This window comes from Cupressus sempervirens, chromosome 5, assembly GCF_028749045.1.
Source record: "Cupressus sempervirens isolate cs-2001-9-10 chromosome 5, ASM2874904v1, whole genome shotgun sequence".
Classification (NCBI taxonomy): Eukaryota; Viridiplantae; Streptophyta; class Pinopsida; order Cupressales; family Cupressaceae; genus Cupressus; species Cupressus sempervirens.
This window is the reverse complement of record NC_143122.1, coordinates 259,590,248-259,608,923: the sequence shown is the minus strand read 5'-3', so window position 1 is coordinate 259,608,923 and position 18,676 is coordinate 259,590,248. Positions and strand designations below refer to the sequence as shown.

General features: G+C 37.9%; 1 protein-coding gene across 2 annotated transcripts in view; it reads left to right on the top strand.

Annotated features, from left to right (window-relative positions):
- LOC149555531 (uncharacterized) overlaps positions 1–18,676 on the top strand; it is a 130,498-nt gene that overhangs the window by 10,252 nt on the left and 101,570 nt on the right. For both annotated transcript variants that reach the window (XM_089829619.1, XM_089829620.1), the window contains exons 2-3: positions 17,124–17,200; positions 17,350–17,525. In XM_089829619.1, the coding sequence (XP_089685745.1) occupies positions 17,124–17,200; positions 17,350–17,525 (253 nt within the window). The remainder of the gene's footprint in view (positions 1–17,123; positions 17,201–17,349; positions 17,526–18,676) is intronic.

Below are 18,676 nucleotides of genomic sequence, written 5' to 3'. Positions count from 1 at the left end.
CTCCTCAAAAGCAGTACGTAGGTCTTTCCATGTGGCCTTCTTCCTAGCCTCATGTCTATGTACAAATCAATAGCCATTCCTTGCAGGGTGGCAGGAAATGCCTTTAGCCATTCGTTAGTGTCATTTTCTCCGTTCACCTGTCATTTAGTTATGTAGGTTTTACAATGCCTTGCAAGGTCTTCTATCCTGTCTTCTAAGAAACTCAAAAGTTTTTGTTTTTCTGTGGCCATCCTGTTCCCTCTTGTCGAGAGTGTGTTCCCTCCTGTTGTAAGGGTTTCTCAAGTGCTTGTTCCAAAGGCTTCTCCTTCTGCCCTTAGTTCATCCTCTTTGTGACTAGAACTTTGTTGCTATGTACTACGGTGTTCTTTACATGCAGGGCTCTCAGGGTCTGTCCACCCTTCTTTCCTTCCCCCCATCCTTTCAAGATTGCTGAATTGGCAATGCCCTTTATTGTGTTTTTTTATTAGATTCTCTTCTTGATTTGGCTCTTGGGATTGATTTACAAGTTCTCTTAAATGTTGACATCTTTCTTCCTATTCCCTATTCTGTAGGAGTTTCCGTAAGGCAGTTTTCCCCTCAGCTTCTTCTTCTTGTACTTTCCTTGGATCCTTGCTTGAGAGTAGGGGCATGAATTATTTTATTGCCTACTTGTCTTCCGTGGGGTTTTTTCTCTCTTGAAGTTCCTATGTACTTCTTTTAGTGAATTATTGGAGTACTTGTTGCCTTCTTTGCTCCCATTGTGCTTTGGCTCTTTCTTCTGCCACACGTACCAAGTTTCTTGCTAGCAACCGAGGAATTTTTCTGAGGTGGTCGTACACTGCTGGTGGCATTGAAAGTTTGTTTTGTATGGTGTTCTCTCGAACAACTCTCTCTCAGGCTTCCCTTTGTATGTATTGGTTGACACAAACTTCCCAAGCTACCACCAGATCTCATGTTACCTGATCCTCCCTTGTAATTTCCTCCTCTTCTTTGTCGGTGTTTGTTTCTTGTATTTGTGGAAGGAATGGTCTACCCATTACTCCATTCTATCTAGTATATGACCTCCAGGATTGAACTTAGGCAACGACACCAAAATGTAGGATGGACATCAACTAGAATAACATAACATACATTGAATTGTACAGGAATCAAAAGAACATTTAATGCAATTACCATTTGTACCAAAGTTGGTGAGGGAAACTATATATTTTATTGATTACCAAAAACCATCAGTACATCATTCATATTCCAAAGTTCTTAAATAGAGGTCAGTTGGTTAGGAAGACCAATCGACACATCCCTCGTTAACAACTACCCATCCCCAAACTAACTATCTCTAATTACAACATTGCATTCTTAGACCCTACATGCCTACAAACTTCAAACTCAAACACAAAATTCATACATAAAAAAAGGATCTCTCCTCAAAACAATGCTAGGATTGCAACATAGAAATCAAAACTTGCATTCTCTTAAATTTGTAAACACAAAAAATTCAATGTCTCGTAGCCCATCTACCACTCGGTAGTATCTTCTCTTCCCCATTCTATTCTTTGCCTCTGTCCCGAGCGCCATTATATAATTTGTCACAATGCCCCATGCCTCTTCATTTGCATTAATCTCTCAGTTTCTCTACCTTTCACACAGCCCTTCACCTCCAGTTTGTGTTCTTTTCTCTTTCTACATGGCTTGTCCATTTTACTCAGTATTTTAGGGTTTCTTTCAATTACACTGCTGTCTTCTGTGCTTCCTATACAGGCCCCATCATTTCCTTTGTTGCTTCCTCTCTTATTGCCACATTTTGTCTCCCCCTTCACTAAATGATCTCTCTTTTATTACTTATGCTGTTTTTTTAATCCTCTGTTCACCTTCCTTTATTCCATTCCATTCCATTCCTTGTAGTTCAGTGAAAAATAATGTCTTTGGCATTTTCATGGATGCTGGCACACATTATTGAATTTAGTGTTACTCCAATTAAATTGAAAAACAAAATGAAAGTGCAGGATTACTCACACTCCTTCCAGGATGCACATGCATCAATCCATCTCCTTGTCTCTCTGGTGATTGAATTTGACAAGTTGATTGCTAGAAACCAGAGTTACTATATTTATATGGTAAGCAGTGTGAGTCTATGCTTCTGGATGTTAGAAAACCAACGCATAGTTTAATCCAGAAGCATACACTCACACAAATATGTACTATTGAAATAATATAGCATTGATTGTAACTAAGTGTTCATCATCTGTTTCAGTGAGCAATATGTCCACAAAATTGAAATTCTAGTTGTCCTAATAAGCATTTCTTATGCAGTCCAAATGAGCAAGAATGGCACTCCAACTTGTCCTTTTCTGAGGTGGCTGCACATGGTGTTTTAGTTCCTGGTACAGGAAAAGCGGGTGTTCCACTAGGGTGTATATTGCTACTCAATTATGTAGAATGCTTTTCACATGCTTATTAGCTCTAATCTAGATTGAATCTCCCTGCCTCTCCATTGTATGGTGTTTCACTTGATGATTACTAGAAATCAGATTTGTTATGCAGCATATGGTAACTAAGCGTTCATTGGTCCTCAAAGTTGAAATTTGTTTCCCTATAAACATTTCTTGTGCAGTCCCAATGAGCAGGTCAACCATTCCAATTTATCCTTTGTCAACTTGGCTCCATGTGTAATAACCCTAACCGATAATCTCTTTGACAAACACCAAATTCTTGTACTATTCAGCAAGCTTGGAAACTATTGTTAGAAACCCAAGCTGGTTCTACTAGCAATGCTGATGAAATGCAGGGGTATCTTCTTTCAATTTTTGCTTTGCGATCTTGAGGGCTTGTTTGTAAATTTTTATGAATATGCAATTCACAAGTTTTTGGCCAATAAGTAGATAGAGAAATAACAGATGCTGAAACAGTAAATATTTTTTTGCTCCATTCATGCCCAATCAGTAATGAAGATCAAAGATTATGAATATTAGATTATGCAACATAATTTGCAATTACAAAAAATTAATAAGGAACCTGATGTCAATGCATACAATTCAGATTTCTTAATTCCATTTGAACAGCTCCAGTGTACTTTGGACGCCCAACCTTATGTGGTTCCGTTTACAGTCTTCAGCTTCATGCAACGCATAGGAACTCCTCTCTTGGATGCCAAATTCAGATGCAGAAAGGCACCCAATTTCCAATTGCAATCTGCTGCTCAACTCAGGGATTTTTAATGCTTAATAGTGGTGAGGAAAAACACCCATTAGCAGCTCACACTGGTGCTGAAAATGATGCCCAGTTTGCAAAGTAACAAACTCCAGTAGTAGGTAGAAAAACCACCTAGATATTGCAGCTTAATTGCTCCACAACAGGGATATGGTCGCCCAGATATGCAGTCCAAATGCACATGCTGATATGCCAAAGAATGATCTGTGAAATAAAACCCCATGCTGAAAACCCGAAAGCTTAATGCCCAGATCAATAGTGATAAAACTGTATGATAATGCACATGAAAATGAACCTCCAACAATCACAATGCCTTTCTTAATCAGAGTGACTACAGCGTGGAAGACGCAAACAAATCTCAGAAAATAACACCCATCCCACTATACCCTAGTAGTGGTCAACACAAATAAATTCTCTTCTCAGTCACAGAAAATACAGTAGAGAAGCGACAAACAAATTTCCAGAATACACAACTCCAATCTCCACTATACTTGAGCAATGGAGAACACCTCAGAACAAACCCTTATACTTCAGCAAGGGCACAAAAATTCAGAACTTCAGAAGTGTCACAAAGACAACAAAAGAAAAATAATATTCAATTGGATGCCTTTCCCATCAAATGATCTCATATCTATAATCTTTAAATGGCACAAGTTTCCCAAATGAACTTCACTTAAGAAGCTTCCTCCACAGAACATTAAAATATAATAAAGTGCCATTATTAATAAAATTTATTAATTGCTTTTGGCTCCAAAAATGACCTTTTCCACCATAACATAATTTTCTAACACACAAGGCCAATGTTTCTTGTGCCCACGATTTAAAACTTTTCATCCTGGTTCCAATGAGCTATGGTACTAAAGTGACCAACATACAACACCAACAAAAATAACTTCAACATATTTAGATGAATAATAATAATAATTCACCCGCCTTGCAAAATAACAGAGGAAGCATTAGAATTAAAATCTAACAATACCAGAGTGATCCTGATGAAGATAGACAAAGAATGAACTTGACAGGGTGACTTACTATAAATAGACACTCTCTCCAAGACTCTTGGAGCCAAATTGGAAGCCTGAAATAAAAATTGAGAGCATCACTCAACTCCTCTAACTCAACTGAGGTCATCGGAACCAACAATTTGACTTCACAAGCATACAGCCGCTGCATAAATGCAGAGTTGCCCATGCAAAGAGGACGATTTCAGCAGGAAATGGCTCGGCAAGAAGAAGAGAGCAGCCCATGCTAATGAGGTCCACGGCTGGTAGTCCACGTGCAGGGCAGAAGCACCACTGCAGGAAGAAGTTAGAAGGACCAACGCACAAGGAGGATTTGCAAGGTCTCCATGGTTGAAGATAGCCGCATGAGATGGTTGCAGTCTATTTGTCCCACATTGGGAACGTGGCAATCAACTTGCCTTTTTATAAACTGATGGACTCAATATCCAAGGTGTCTTCAAAGACACGTTTTTCAAAACCAACGTAAAACTTACATAATGGGACCCTGGCGACGACAACAATGTTTTGATGGTCAACCTAAAGAAGATGTGACACGTGGCGACTTCGGGAAGCAGTCGTGTGATCATGAGCTGGATTCCAATGGCTTCTAATGCTACGATGAGTCCCTCTGTTGGGAGATCGGGAGACTTCATTCGCAGGCTCGTGATGGTATGTCGGCGTAGGATCGAAGGAGGGGAGAGAAGGGCCGTGACCTTACGAATTTCGTAAGGTCGGGGGTTTAAATTTAGAGGTCCATGATCTTACGAAATTCGTAAGGTCGTGGGAGTGAAAATCATCATATACGATGTTACGAGGGGAGATAATAGGGGGGATTTTTAAAGATTTGAAATATTAATAAAATATTAATATGGCATGTCGTAGGATCGGGGAGGGCAAATTTTGAAGGCAAGATGCTACGATGGAATTATTAAAAGATTAATAGATTAATATGATTTGGCGTAAGATCGTGGAGGGAAAAATTCATTCCTACGATATTACGAAAGTTCTAAAATTTCATGCTTTTCAAATGGTGATTGTTGAATTATAAATCGACACTTGGCACTGTTTGATTGGAGGGAGAGGGATAATATAAAAATTAAGATTTTGCAACGCATGAATTTTCAAATGGAAAGATGAGTGATTTTAAAGTTTTATATAGTTATACTATATAAACTTTTAAATTTTTCATTTTTTAATGCCGTTCATGGTCTGGGAGCCAAATTTTTAGATTGATCTCACGGGCACAAATTTTATCCGAAATATGCAGTGTAGCATACAGTTGGAACCGGGAAGAAACGAACTTTTCATTTCCAGGATCAGATTTTGTGCAGGTATTTACTGGAAGCGGCTATAGACAGATTTGTAATTTTGGGGTCTTCTTAATGAAAAATGCAAATCTTTTCCCATTACTGTGATACCATTTTTCCTCAGTATTCCTCGGTTATGAACAGCAGTACTATATTTCTTTTGAGGCATTTTAGATATAGAGTCATTTCTGAATTTTGGCATATAGATGATGTATTGTTTTCAAGGAAATTAATACAAGAGCTTCATTTCTTTTAGTTTCATTCTGATTCTCATCTCCTACTTCTGTCACTTGCAATGTTTTGTGTTTAAGAACGAAGAGCTTAAATTCATTTGTAGTCCTGTAAGGTTGTATGTCTGGATAAATTTGCTAGTGGAACAAAGATCTATGTAAATGCTTGTTTATACTGACAGGGTTGCTTCAGGCTCTGTAAGACCTAGGTGGGTGGACCTTAGATTCTTTATATGGTACCAGTGTAAAGGCATATGGCTGAATCTCGAGAATAGATAAAATCCCTTAATCTTCTATATTTTCTCCAGATTAGATTTGATTTGTACCTGATATTCTCTCTATGAGATATTTTGCTAATTGTTTAAATGAGATATATTAGATATTTTGCTGCATCATTTATGGTTTTTGATTGCAGGCAGTTGCAAGAAATTCAGTTTCAACAACTTCAGATTGAAGACATTTCAGGGGGACACATGTCAGTTTTAGATGGAAAATTCCTGAAATATCTTCTATTCTTTATATGCTTCTTGGCTGCACATTGTGGGGGTTCCAGTTTTTTGATATTTTTCATTACAATGTAACTACTTTGTGGTTCCAGTCTGGTTGAAATCCTTTCCCATTACTGTGATACCATTTTTCCTTAGTATTCCTCTGTTATGAACAGCAATATTGTATTTCTTTTGAGGCATTTTAGATATACAGTCATTTCTTGGTGTTCTTTTCTGAATTTTGGCATATAGATGATGTATTGTTTTCAAGGAAATTAATACAAGAGTTTCATTTCTTTTAGTTTCATTCTAATTCTCATCTCCTACTTCTGTCACTTGCAATGTTTTGTGTTTAAGAACGAAGAGCTTAAATTCATTTGCAATCCTGTAAGGTTGTGTGTCTGGATAAATTTGCTAGTGGAACAAAGATCCATGTAAATGCTTATTTATACTGAGAGGGTTGTAGGTTACACCAAGAGGATATCACCATAAGTATGAGAGTTTTTATGAAGATTGATGTTTGTTTGCAAGTCAAATAGATAGATCAGATATCTGAATATACGAGTATACTTCAGATTTCGATGTGTATGTTAAGGTTCAGTTAATCCCCTATAGCAGAAGTGGTCAATTGTCTTCTATAATTTGCTAACAAACTTTCTCATTATAGTAGCTAGTTATAACCAAAAAGTAACAGCAAGTAAGCCATGACCAACATTTCTAGTTCTTCAAAACATAAAATGGGAAATTAATATTCAATTAAAGTTTGGATCTCAGCACAACCCGGGTATGCAACAACAGAGAACATGTAATCTCTAAGCTGACCAGTCCCTTATCCATTGGGCATTAACTAAACCTTAACATACACATGGAAATTTGAAGTATACTCGTATATTTAGATATCTGATCTATCTATTTGACTTGCAAATAGACATCAATCTTCATAGAAAATCTCATACTTATGGTGATATCTTCTTGGTGTAACCTACAACCCTATCAATATAAATAAGCATTTACATGGATCTTTGTTCTACTAGCAAATTTATCCAGACATACAACCTTACAGGACTGCAAATGAATTTAAGCTCTTCGTTCTTAAACACAAGACATTGCAAGTGATAGAAGTAGGAGATGAGATTCAGAATGAAACTAAAAGAAATGAAGCTCTTGTATTAATTTCCTTGAAAACAATATATCATCTGTATGCTAAAATTCAGAAAAGAACACCAAGAAATGACTGTATATCTAAAATGCCTCAAAAGAAATACAATACTGCTGTTCATAATAGAGGAATACTAAGGAAAAATGGTATCACAGTAATGGAAAAGAATTTCAACCAGACTGGAACCACAAAGTAGTTACACTGTAATGAAAAACTAGAATTCCTCCAAGATTTAATAGTTTTGAAAATAACCAAGAAACTAGACCAATACATCCAAGGTTAGCAAATTCCTATAATGGATGCACTTGACTGCAGTCTTGGGCCAACTATAAGGATAATTCCTTCTTCTTCGGGCTCTATGAGACCTAGGCGGGTGGACCTCAAATTCTTTATATGGTACCAGTGTAAAGGCATACAATTGAATCTGGAGAATAGATAAAATCCCTTAATCGATAGCTCATTTTCTTATCAAATGCACCAAGATAAACTATTAGGCATACTTGATCCTTTGGTCTACATTTCTCAGGAATCTCATTCAAGGTTCTTACAAATATGATATTAAATTGAGGAACAAGTTCACCATCCTCAATATGAATCCTTAAAAATTTACTATATGAATAAGATATGCTTACCCTTTCTCCAAATTGCTCCATGAAGGCCGAACGCAACTCACTCCAAGATGAAATAGAACACACTAGTAAAAAGGAAAACCAGTCTTTAGCATCACCTTTTAAAGTTTGAACAAATAATTTCATGTGCACATCCTCATGAGAAATCTCAGTCACCCATCAAATTACTGAATATCTGAATATGATGACTAGCTGAAACAGTATGGTTCCCACTAAATTTAGACAAATGTTTTCTAATATCATTAGGAATGACATTTGGGAAACCATAGATACCATTGAAAAATAATGGCATGTATCTCTTGGTAGAAAAAGATCTATGATCTTGGTCAATGGACTGCATACTAGGTGAAAAGAAATCTGCCATCTCTTGCAAACTTACAACTCACCAAAATAACTTTCAGAATTTATAATTTGCAGTAGATCTGAAAACTCATCTACCAACTTAAATCTCTAACATATTCCAAGATGTAAATACATTTTTTTAAAACAATCTTTCATAGAATATGCTGAGATGCATTAAACACTTCTCCTAATTAGTGCCAAAATATCACTTGATGGAGAAACCTTTTTATATAACTTTCTTGAAAAGAAATCTCAAGAAAGAGGAAAATACCTTAAATGTGATGCTTGCAAAAATCTTCAATGTTGTGAACAACAACAGATTCAAATCTTGTCTTGGTTTAGTAACTTGTGCGTAGCATCACCCATTTTCTTCACAACCATTGCCAGGGGCTTGAGATGACTTCTTCAAATCTGCATTCCAACTGTTGCACCTTCACAATACCCTCAACTTCACAATTGCACTGGTGCAAAGATATAACTTCGAGTCGCCACCCACTAAGTGAGAAAATATTTTTCCAACTTGCACAAAACAACAAGCTGGTCTAGAATTTGTAATAGGTATTTGAAAATCACACACGACCTTGGAATTTCACACCCTTAACAAAGTGAAAGAGAACCTATTCTTGACCCTTTAATGTTTTGTGGAGAAAATATTGACACTTTATCAAACGGAGCCAAAACACACTATAGGCTGCTGGAAAGCTTATAACTCCACAACTGAGACCCTCAAATCCCATTGTTAGCTCACGAGGGTCACAATGGTGAATTGACCAAGCCAATTGTAGGAACTTGCTAAAAATGGGGACATTGCAGTGCTTCGTCCCTTAAAATTGTTTGTTCCCAAGCAATCCCGAAGCAAAATGAACATCACAGTCCACCTAGATCCTAACGGTAGAACTGCGTACTATCCCTGCTGTGTACGAGAGACTCTTGTAGCCCCAACACCCAAATAATAGACATCAACATCAAAATCATCTGTAAACTAACTCTAGGTGCTGATGAAGGAAACAACTCATTGGAACTCAACCCAACTGAAATACGAAATACAAAATTTGTCCACACTTGAGTCCCCATCCAACTAACACTCACACCCAATTGCACTGTGGAGATGGTAACAACCATGGTAACACCTGAAACACTACCATCTACTCCAACCTCTGCCAAACTGTCTCAGGTGTGTAGCAACTGCAAGTGGTCTAACTTGCAGTTGTCAATCCCATTTGCAAAAGATGGTGCTAACCAATCCCATAATGGATGGTATGGAACTGGAGCCAACCCATACCGATGTGAAACCAAATCCTCTACTTGTGGGTCAAAAGAAAAGTGATGACCATTTCTCACAGTGTAATGCTGATAAAAACTCCCAATCTCTATCAAGGGCTCTATTCACCCTTTTTGCCCCTCCTTCCAAAATCCAGTTTTCAGGGTGGCAACCATGTTCACATCCTTTGGATTATTCATTATTCACCATACAAGCCAATGGAATATGACAAAGTCTTTTGACTTTTGTTTTGGTTTTAAGTCTCTTAAGACCTTCATCTCGAAGGAACAATTTTGAGCCGTGACGATGCGATCATTCCTTTCATAAGGTGGCGGGTAGTTAAGGAGTTACTGTCAGTTAAGTTGCGACGATTCAAAAACAGTCACCTAAACCATCAACGCAGCTTCGCAGGTTAGAGGGCTAACTTTCATGATCAAGCTGCGATGTTGCGAACAACTATACAACGCATGATCGCAGTTAACTCCAAGGTTAGGTAGCTTCAAGTTCGATGCTACATTTTGCTTTCATCGCTCGTTCGTAGGGTTAACGTCTGAGTTAACATTTCAAGTGACAACGTTGCGATCTTCCTCCTGTTTGAACAGTTACATATGGTTAAGGCCAACCCTGGTCAAGGTCGCGAAGTGGCGAAAACCTACTATTGCATGTTCGCGGAGTTAAGAGATGGGTTGATAGTTTAGGCTACAATGCTATGAATGGTTATGGGTCACACATTGCAAGGAGTTAAGGGTTAACTGGAGTTAGAGCTGCGAAGCAGCGAAGTGCCCTTATTGCATCATCGCTGAGTTAGCATTAGGGTTAACAAATCAAGTCGTGATGGTGCAATTATGGTTAAATGGCAGTCTTTGCTAGGTTGTAGGTGTCCAAGCTGCAGTTCATTTTTAAGTTGCGACCATGCAAAAAGGCAACATATGTAGTAAAGGTAGCATCGATTGCGGGATCGCAAACATTTGATGTTATGTTCAGTTTTAGTTGTGAAGGGGCGACAAGACATAACTGTCTTTGCACCATCGCACGATTAGAAGACTGTTAAGTCTAAACTGCGGCGACGACGCAAATAATTACATATTGCTTGCAGGGTTGCAATAGTTAAGGGAATACAATGAAGGTAAGCCGCAAAGCAACGATAAACATAAAATGAAGCAATTCGCAATTTCACCCGATCAGGCAACTAATGAAGGAAATAAGTCGTGAAGCCAGGAAACAAGGTGATGAGCACAGGTCAATAGACAATTGAATGTCTAAACAAGGTGGCAAAATGCTTTAGTATTATTGGGCCATGCGGCAGGTTTGATGGTCGAATTGATGACATATTTGATTTGGCACATCGAAAACACTCTCAGAGGCAACACTTTAATGGCGAACTAATTCCTTAATCATTTGCAACTACTTTTTGGTGATCTCCATGCCTAGTTGATACAAAGGACACCCCATCGCCGTTTTGAGTTAGCTTTCTTAGCTAGCTATGCAGTTATGACGGCCGTTTATGTCTCTTTGAGGTCAGAATTAGTACGAAGACATGATATTTTGCATATGGGCACACACTCAATCAAATCTTCTTTGGATTAGAAGTGATTGTTCTCTGGGAATTTAATGGCAGTAGTTGAGCTTTGGCTTAAGGTAGAAGTTTCTCAGTTATGCTTGAGCTATAAAAGCAAGTTTTATAGCAGTAGTATTCTATGCTCTATTATCGTAATTTCCCTTTTGCCTGTGAATGAATATAATTCTCAATTGTATCTCCTTCTTCCATTAATATATAGTGCAACATCTTTTGCCTTATATTGATGTATTGCCTTCATTCTTTGGTTATATGTTGTGTCTATTCGTCTTTGAATGATATAGAGTGAAGTCCCTTATACCATTTCATTGATTTCTAATCTGTTGATGATTGTTGAGTCAAAGCTAAGATAGAATCTGTGTATCTAAAGATTATATTGATGAACTGTGCTTCCTTGGGCAGGGATAAGATTGAACAATACTATTAGGCGTATCACCCCTCTTAGATTAGAATAGGTAGTTTGCTTTCGAGCATTCCTTCTCTCTTTTCCTCTCAAAAAATAGTTAGGTGCCCCTTGATAGTAAGGAAGCCGGCCTTCTCCTGAGACCTAATCTCTAATTGTAAATTCACACTTCCGAGATTGTTTCCATGTTTCCATGTCAATAGGCTCATCAGTATTAAACTGGGAATCAGGAGATGACTTCAATCTCTGACTCCAAACTACTGGTCGGACATGATCCTGGTCTATCCATTTAGCAAACCCAACCATGAAATCCCTATGGGGAGGCATGGTAGACAAGGTCTTTGCAATCTTTCCCACCAATCGCTGTATAGCTCGAGAGACCCGAACCAAAGTACCCTTAGACATTATGTATGAATCCTCTCGCAAATTTTTACTCTCGAGTAAATACTCCATGAATGACTCGATACAGTAGAAATTGTATGTGGAAGCATCAACACACTCTCCCATGACCCACAACTGATCCCTTTGAAAATGTAGCATTGCCAACTGTTCAATGCTATCAGCTGTATGATATAAAGATATAGATTCGCTTCCAGCAGAAGGAAGCAAATCACCATGAGAGCTCGTCTCCACTAATGCTCTCACCTCCTCTGTACCTACTGCACCCATATCCTGGACAGATGTGTTTGCCACATCATCACGTCCATCATCCCCAACCCTAGAATCAAACTCACCACCAAACACCACAATGTGCGACTGAACTGGATCCGAGGCTGGTGTGTGTTGAATATGCTCCAACTCCACGGTTACCTCATCCAATCATGAATGTGACTCCTGAAGAGCCAATTAAGATCATTGAAGAGAGTCCATAGTTGCCTCAAGCTCCTGGGTGAGCTCAACCGACTCCTCTTTCCCTAATAATGCCTCATTACAGGTGCTACCCCACTCCATAAGGTAATCCCTGTCAACAACTAATTGTGTGTAATTATGCTTCAAGACCCTAATAGCCTCTCGAAGCGCATGAATCTCTGCTAGGGAAAGGCTACTATCATTGTCCTCATGTGACATAGGAACATCCTAACCAGATGTAGCTAGCATCTGATGGATAGCATCGTAATGCTCAAGAGCTAAAGAAATGTCATTTTCACTCACCTTCAGTTGACAGGTCACATGATGACTCTGTAACCCTTGCCTCTTGTGCAAGCTCTCTGTCTCACTATCTGCATTGTGATAGGAAACTCAATCAGAACTACTCACCACAAGATCGCTCACCACATGTGTGTCACTGTCCTTGCATATATCCACAACTAAGATACAACCAGTCAGTACCTAAACCAACTCCTCATCCAAAGAAGTGGAAGCCCTCACAATATTGAACTCCTTGCATGCCTCAACTTCCACCTCAATAGTAAGATCCCATAAACACTATTCCTGGGACCCATCCAAAACCTCCTTGTATCACCAGATGCCTGGGAAGGGATATCATACCCGGTGCAGCTCATAGCATCATCTAACAAATCGTCAGAGGTGTCCATACTCTCTGTATCTAGATCTCCTAACAAATGCTCAACTGTCATCACTTGACTTTGCACACATGACTCAACGTTAGGCTGTGAATCAATAATGCTAGATCATGAACTCACATCAACTGATTACGTTGTAACACCCAAATCACTAATATCATAACTAGGTAGCACTATACTCTTGTCTGTCCCACCTGAGAAAGGTGTTGCCTCCCCTTCTAGAGCAACACTACGACAACTGACATATATATCTACAATAACAATTTCCTCCTCAAAAGAGCCTGAAGTATCAGTGGTAACAACTGCATCGATTGTCTCTGCACTAACTACAACAACAACTTTGGTAGCCTCAACCTGTTGAATTTCAATGCCGCTATCCTCCACTACCATTGACCCCACCACATGTCCTTCTGAAATAAATCCATCATCAACATTGTGGATAGCACTAGTAGGTGCTATACTAAATATAGGTACATTTGCATCATGGACACCTGTGAGGGAAAACTCATGCTTCCTTCTGCAGCCTCAATGCTGACCGTCTAAAGGTGGAAACCATATACCTCACCACCCTCTCAACCATCTCTGGATTTGACAAGCTTGCTGCCAACCTCTGCTGATGAAGTTTAAGTTTTTCCATACTCTCCCTCAAGGCATTTATTTTCTCACTATTCTCCGCACTACTTCATCGGCTCATAGAACTACTGGTCTTCTTATTTTTGTCCATGGTTATAAAATGTAAGAATGCTGGTCACTTTCAAAACAACAACAAATCTGAAATAACAATGATTTTGCTATGGCAAGAAACCACTTTGATACCACTGTAATAACCCCAACCAGTTATCACTTTGACAAACACCAAATTCTTCTACTTTTCAGCAAGCTCAGGAACTACTGTAAGAAACCCGAGCTGGTTCTACTAGCAATGCTGATGAAATACAGGGGTATCTTCTTTCTATTTTTGCTTTGCGATCTTGAGGGCTTTTTTGTAATTTTTTATGAATCTGCAATTCACAAGTTTGTGACCAATAAGTAGATAGAGAAATAACAGATGCTGAAACAGTAAATATTTCTTTTCTCCATTCAAATTTTATGCCCAATCAGTAATTACGATCAAAGAATATAAATATTAAATTATGCGATTTAATTTACAATTACAGAAAATTAGTAAGGAACCTAATGTCAACGCATACAATTCAGATTTCTTAATTCCATTCGAACAGCTCCAGTGTACTTTGGACACTCCATTACGTGGTTCCCTACAGAGTCTTCAGCTTCATGCAATGCATATAAACTCTTCCCTTGGATGCCAAATTCAGATGCAGAAAGGCACCCAATTTCCAATTGCAATCCGCTGCCCAACGGAGGGATTTTTTATGCTTAATAATGGTGAGGAAAAACACCCATTAGCAGCCCACCCTGGTGCTGAAAATGATGCCCACTTTGCAAAGTAGCAATCTCCAGCAGTAGGTAGAAAAACGACCTAGATATTGCAGCTTAATTGCTCCACAACAGGGATATGGTCGCCCAGTTATGCAGTCCAAATGCACACGCTCATATGCAAATGAAAACGAACCTCCAACAATCACAATGCCTCCCTTAATCACAGTGACTACAGCGTGGAAGATGCAAACAATTCTCAGAAAATAACACCAATTCCATGATACCCTAGCAGTGGTCAACACAAATAAATTCTCTTCTCAGTCACAGTAAGTACAGTAGAGAAGCCACCAACAAATTTCCAGAATACACAACTCCAATGTCCACTATACTTTACCAATGGAGAACACCTCAGAACAACCCCTTATACTTCAGCAAGGGCAAAAAAATTCAGAACTTCAGAAGTGTCACAAAGACAACAAAAGAAAAATAATATTCAACTGGATGCCTTTCCCATCAAATGGCCTCATATTTATAGTCTCCAAATGGCAGAGGTTTCCCAAATGAACTTCACTCAAGAAGCTTCCTCCATAGAACATTAAAATATAATGAAGTGCCATTATAATAAAATTTATTAATTGCTTTTGGTTTCAAAAATAACCTTTTCCACTATAACATAATATTATGACACACAAGGCTACAGTTACTTGTGCCACGATTTAAATTTTTTAATTCCGATTCCAATGAGCTATGATACTGAGGTGACCAACATACAACACCAACAAAAATAGCAACCTCAACATATTTAAACGAATAATAATAATCACCCGTCTTCCGAAAACAACTGAAGAAGCATCAAAATCAAAATCTCACAACACTAGAGTGATCCTGATGAAGAAAGACAAAGAATGGACTTGACAGGGTGACTTACTTTTAAATAGACGCTCCCTCCAAGATTCTTGGAGCCCAAAGTGGAAGCCTGAAATAAGAATTGAGAGCATCACTTAACTCCTCTAACACAACTGAGCTCATCAGAACCAAAAATTTGACTTACTATTAATAGTAAGTCTCTTAAACGAAACCAAAACACGCCATATGCTGCTGGAAAGTCTATAACCCCACAACTGAGAACCTCAAATCCCATTGTCAGCTCATGGGGGTTGTGATGGTGAACTAACCAAGCCAATTGCAAGAACTTGCTAAAAATGGGGACATTACACCATGTGATGATATAATTCCAGTCTTGGATATAAATAGGAGGTGGGCTTCAAGATTTTCCGTGGGCCTTGCAGAAGAAGAAATTGAGGTTTTTCTACAAAGTAATGAACTTGTTTCTAAAAGGCAGTTTGTAATTTATTTAATTCACTTTCCAAATAGAATTTCTTGGAGATTTGCTGCAGAGTGTGTTGTAGATTTTGTGAGACCATTTCTTCATAGAAGTACTCCTAAATTTTGTTAGTGTGGTACTATTAATTGTTTTAGCTAGTCCCTTACATAGGACCATAGCCTTGCATATTGACAACTGGAAGATGTTTTGCTGTCTATGGAACATTCTGAACTTGATGTATCGCACCAACAAGCTGGGATTCATTGATTTGCGACATTTATTATCTGTCAATGTTGGCATGGTGGCTGCTACCATTACCACATGGTGAATTTCTGCAAATCCACTGTATTTTTCATCTTTTATACTTCACTAATTAAGAACACTGTTTATATGGTATGTTTTCAATATTTTTCATTTCTTATTTTGTCAAGATTTAAATAGATAGAATTTATTTTATTAAATTATTGCAAATAAATGATTGAAATTTTATGGTGGCAAGAATATTGATTGAAAATTGTGCGAAATTTGTCAATGGGGTTGTGCTCAAATTGCAAGGCCATAAGGTTCTCATTCTGGAGATCCATGTTCAAATCCCCCAAAGTTTCATCTACGTTGGCTTGAGTTGATAAAGTGGCTTATGTGGCTTCTGAATTGAATATGTTGAATGGGAAGGAGTCTCCCCTTGTGACATCCAACATCTTACGGAGCAAAAAAGAAAAGAAAAATATGAAGTTTTGATCTTTTCCTTATTAATTTTTACAAATGAATATAAGTCAGTATAAATCTAAAGATATGGAACATTGATGGTAGACTGAGATCCAAAATATTGATACGAAAAATTATATGCTGTTTTTTCTTTTTGAGAAGCATTACAATTGAATATATCATTTTCTTTATTTTTCCTGTATCTATTACAGTTTTCTGTAATTTTTTTCTTTTTCATATTTATGGTCCACCATATAAACTGTTTCATAGTAAAGTTGCTACCTTGGTGGCTGCTATGGATAGTTGTTTTTTTTTGATGCTCATTACATTATATTGTTTGTCACTGGTGACTTTTCTTCAGGCATTATATTCTTGATTTCATCGTTAGGGCCTTTTGAGTTTTGTTTGTAAGGCATACTAGAATACCAATATAAATTTTGTCTAGAGAAATTTTAAAATAACCTTGTACTTTTCTTTCCATTAAGTTTAAATGAAAGGTATATGAAGATGAGTGATGATCTATGGGTTAAAAATATGATTGGATGCTTTTAATTTTGGTGAAGCTCAGTTTTGAGTATATGTTTGGTTGCATTTGTTGAGCAATGGCAGAAATATTGATGGACAATGACGACGACGATGACGATTACGAGGAGTCATCTGAAACTGAGGACCCACCAATAGCTGAGGCATGTTTGTTATCCTTATGCTTTTAATATGGGACAAACTTGCTTTTAGAGGAAGCATTACCATTGGATGCTAATTTTATCTTGGTATAATGAAAATCTAGGCTTTTGATAGAGCTGTTCAGTGAATGCTTCATGCTTAACATTTTCAGGTTGGTGATGGTGGAGAAGGTGGTGGAGCATCTCTGGGAGGCACTGCATGGGGAGGCAAGGCTTTAGCTATTGCAGAGGAAGTCATTGGCTTGTTTAAGGACGATTTGGAAATTTTTGCCTTCAAAGCTTTAAATAAGGGCCGAGTTTGTGTGCGACTTGACAAGCTATCAAACAAGTAATATTCTTCCCTTTTATGATGAGTTACATCTATATTTCAGTGCATGTGAAACCACAGTCTCCTTGTGCTTGCATAAAACTTGAATGATGACATAAATTCCCCTTACATCCTTTATCTACTTTTCTTTGTTTCCACGGATCCTTAGAAAGATTGCCTATATGGTAGCTATTGTAGTTGCTATTTATGGCGTGCAGAGAAGAACAAAAAATTTAGAGTTTAGACATGCAGCCTTGACTTCATCCTGTTTAAGAGTATTGCTGCTATAGATATTTCATATGACAGCACGTAAAAAGAAGAAGAGCTTTATTCTCTGAAATAAGCAACCAAATATAAACTAAATTTATCAATTTGCACCTAGAAAAGCTTGGCATAAATAGTCTTAACTTAGAGATTTTCTAATTTTAATGTTTGAACTATTGCATTGTTGCTCATAGAAACTGACTTGACAAACATAGGGCTCTCCTCTATCATGATATTTGCCAAACCTGCTTGATTGGATTGGGAACTTGTAAGACCACTGTATTGAACTTCTTTGGCCAAAACTTCACAAGGTTTAGGGCTTGCAAGATCTCGAAAGAAGACTCTTCATTAAACCAAGAAATACAAGACATCAATAAGCTCAATTATATTACTTCAAATCATGGAGAAGGAGATAGAGCACATTGGGCAACTGGACAAGTGGTATCATTTCCTCACTCAACCTATATGCCGTTCTCCCATTCTTCAAGTTTTATGTATCTAGATGCTCTTCTATCCTTGGATCAGCCTTCAATAGCCACATTGCAATGAACAAAACAATTTCAATTCTCGATGACCACTCATTTGCTTTAGGTGAAGTTTCTACATTCCCTCAAAAAATCTTGTTTTGTTGATAGGCTTTCTTTTTGAAGACATTGATATGCATAGTGCTTCATATTGTGGCACTTCAAAGTTGAAATGCTTCAATCACTCATTTATTTCTTGCCCTTGTCCAAAAAGTCCAATTCTTCCCCCTCACCTTTCTAACCCTGCCTAGTTCTACCTTTCTTGCTACCTTTCTTTGTCTTCCAAGGCTAGGCTTTGACTCTTTTCTACTCAAGTTGAAACAATCTCTATTTTGGTCTCCTCTTAGATGAGATCATCTCAAAGCTTCTCAATAGTGGGAAGCT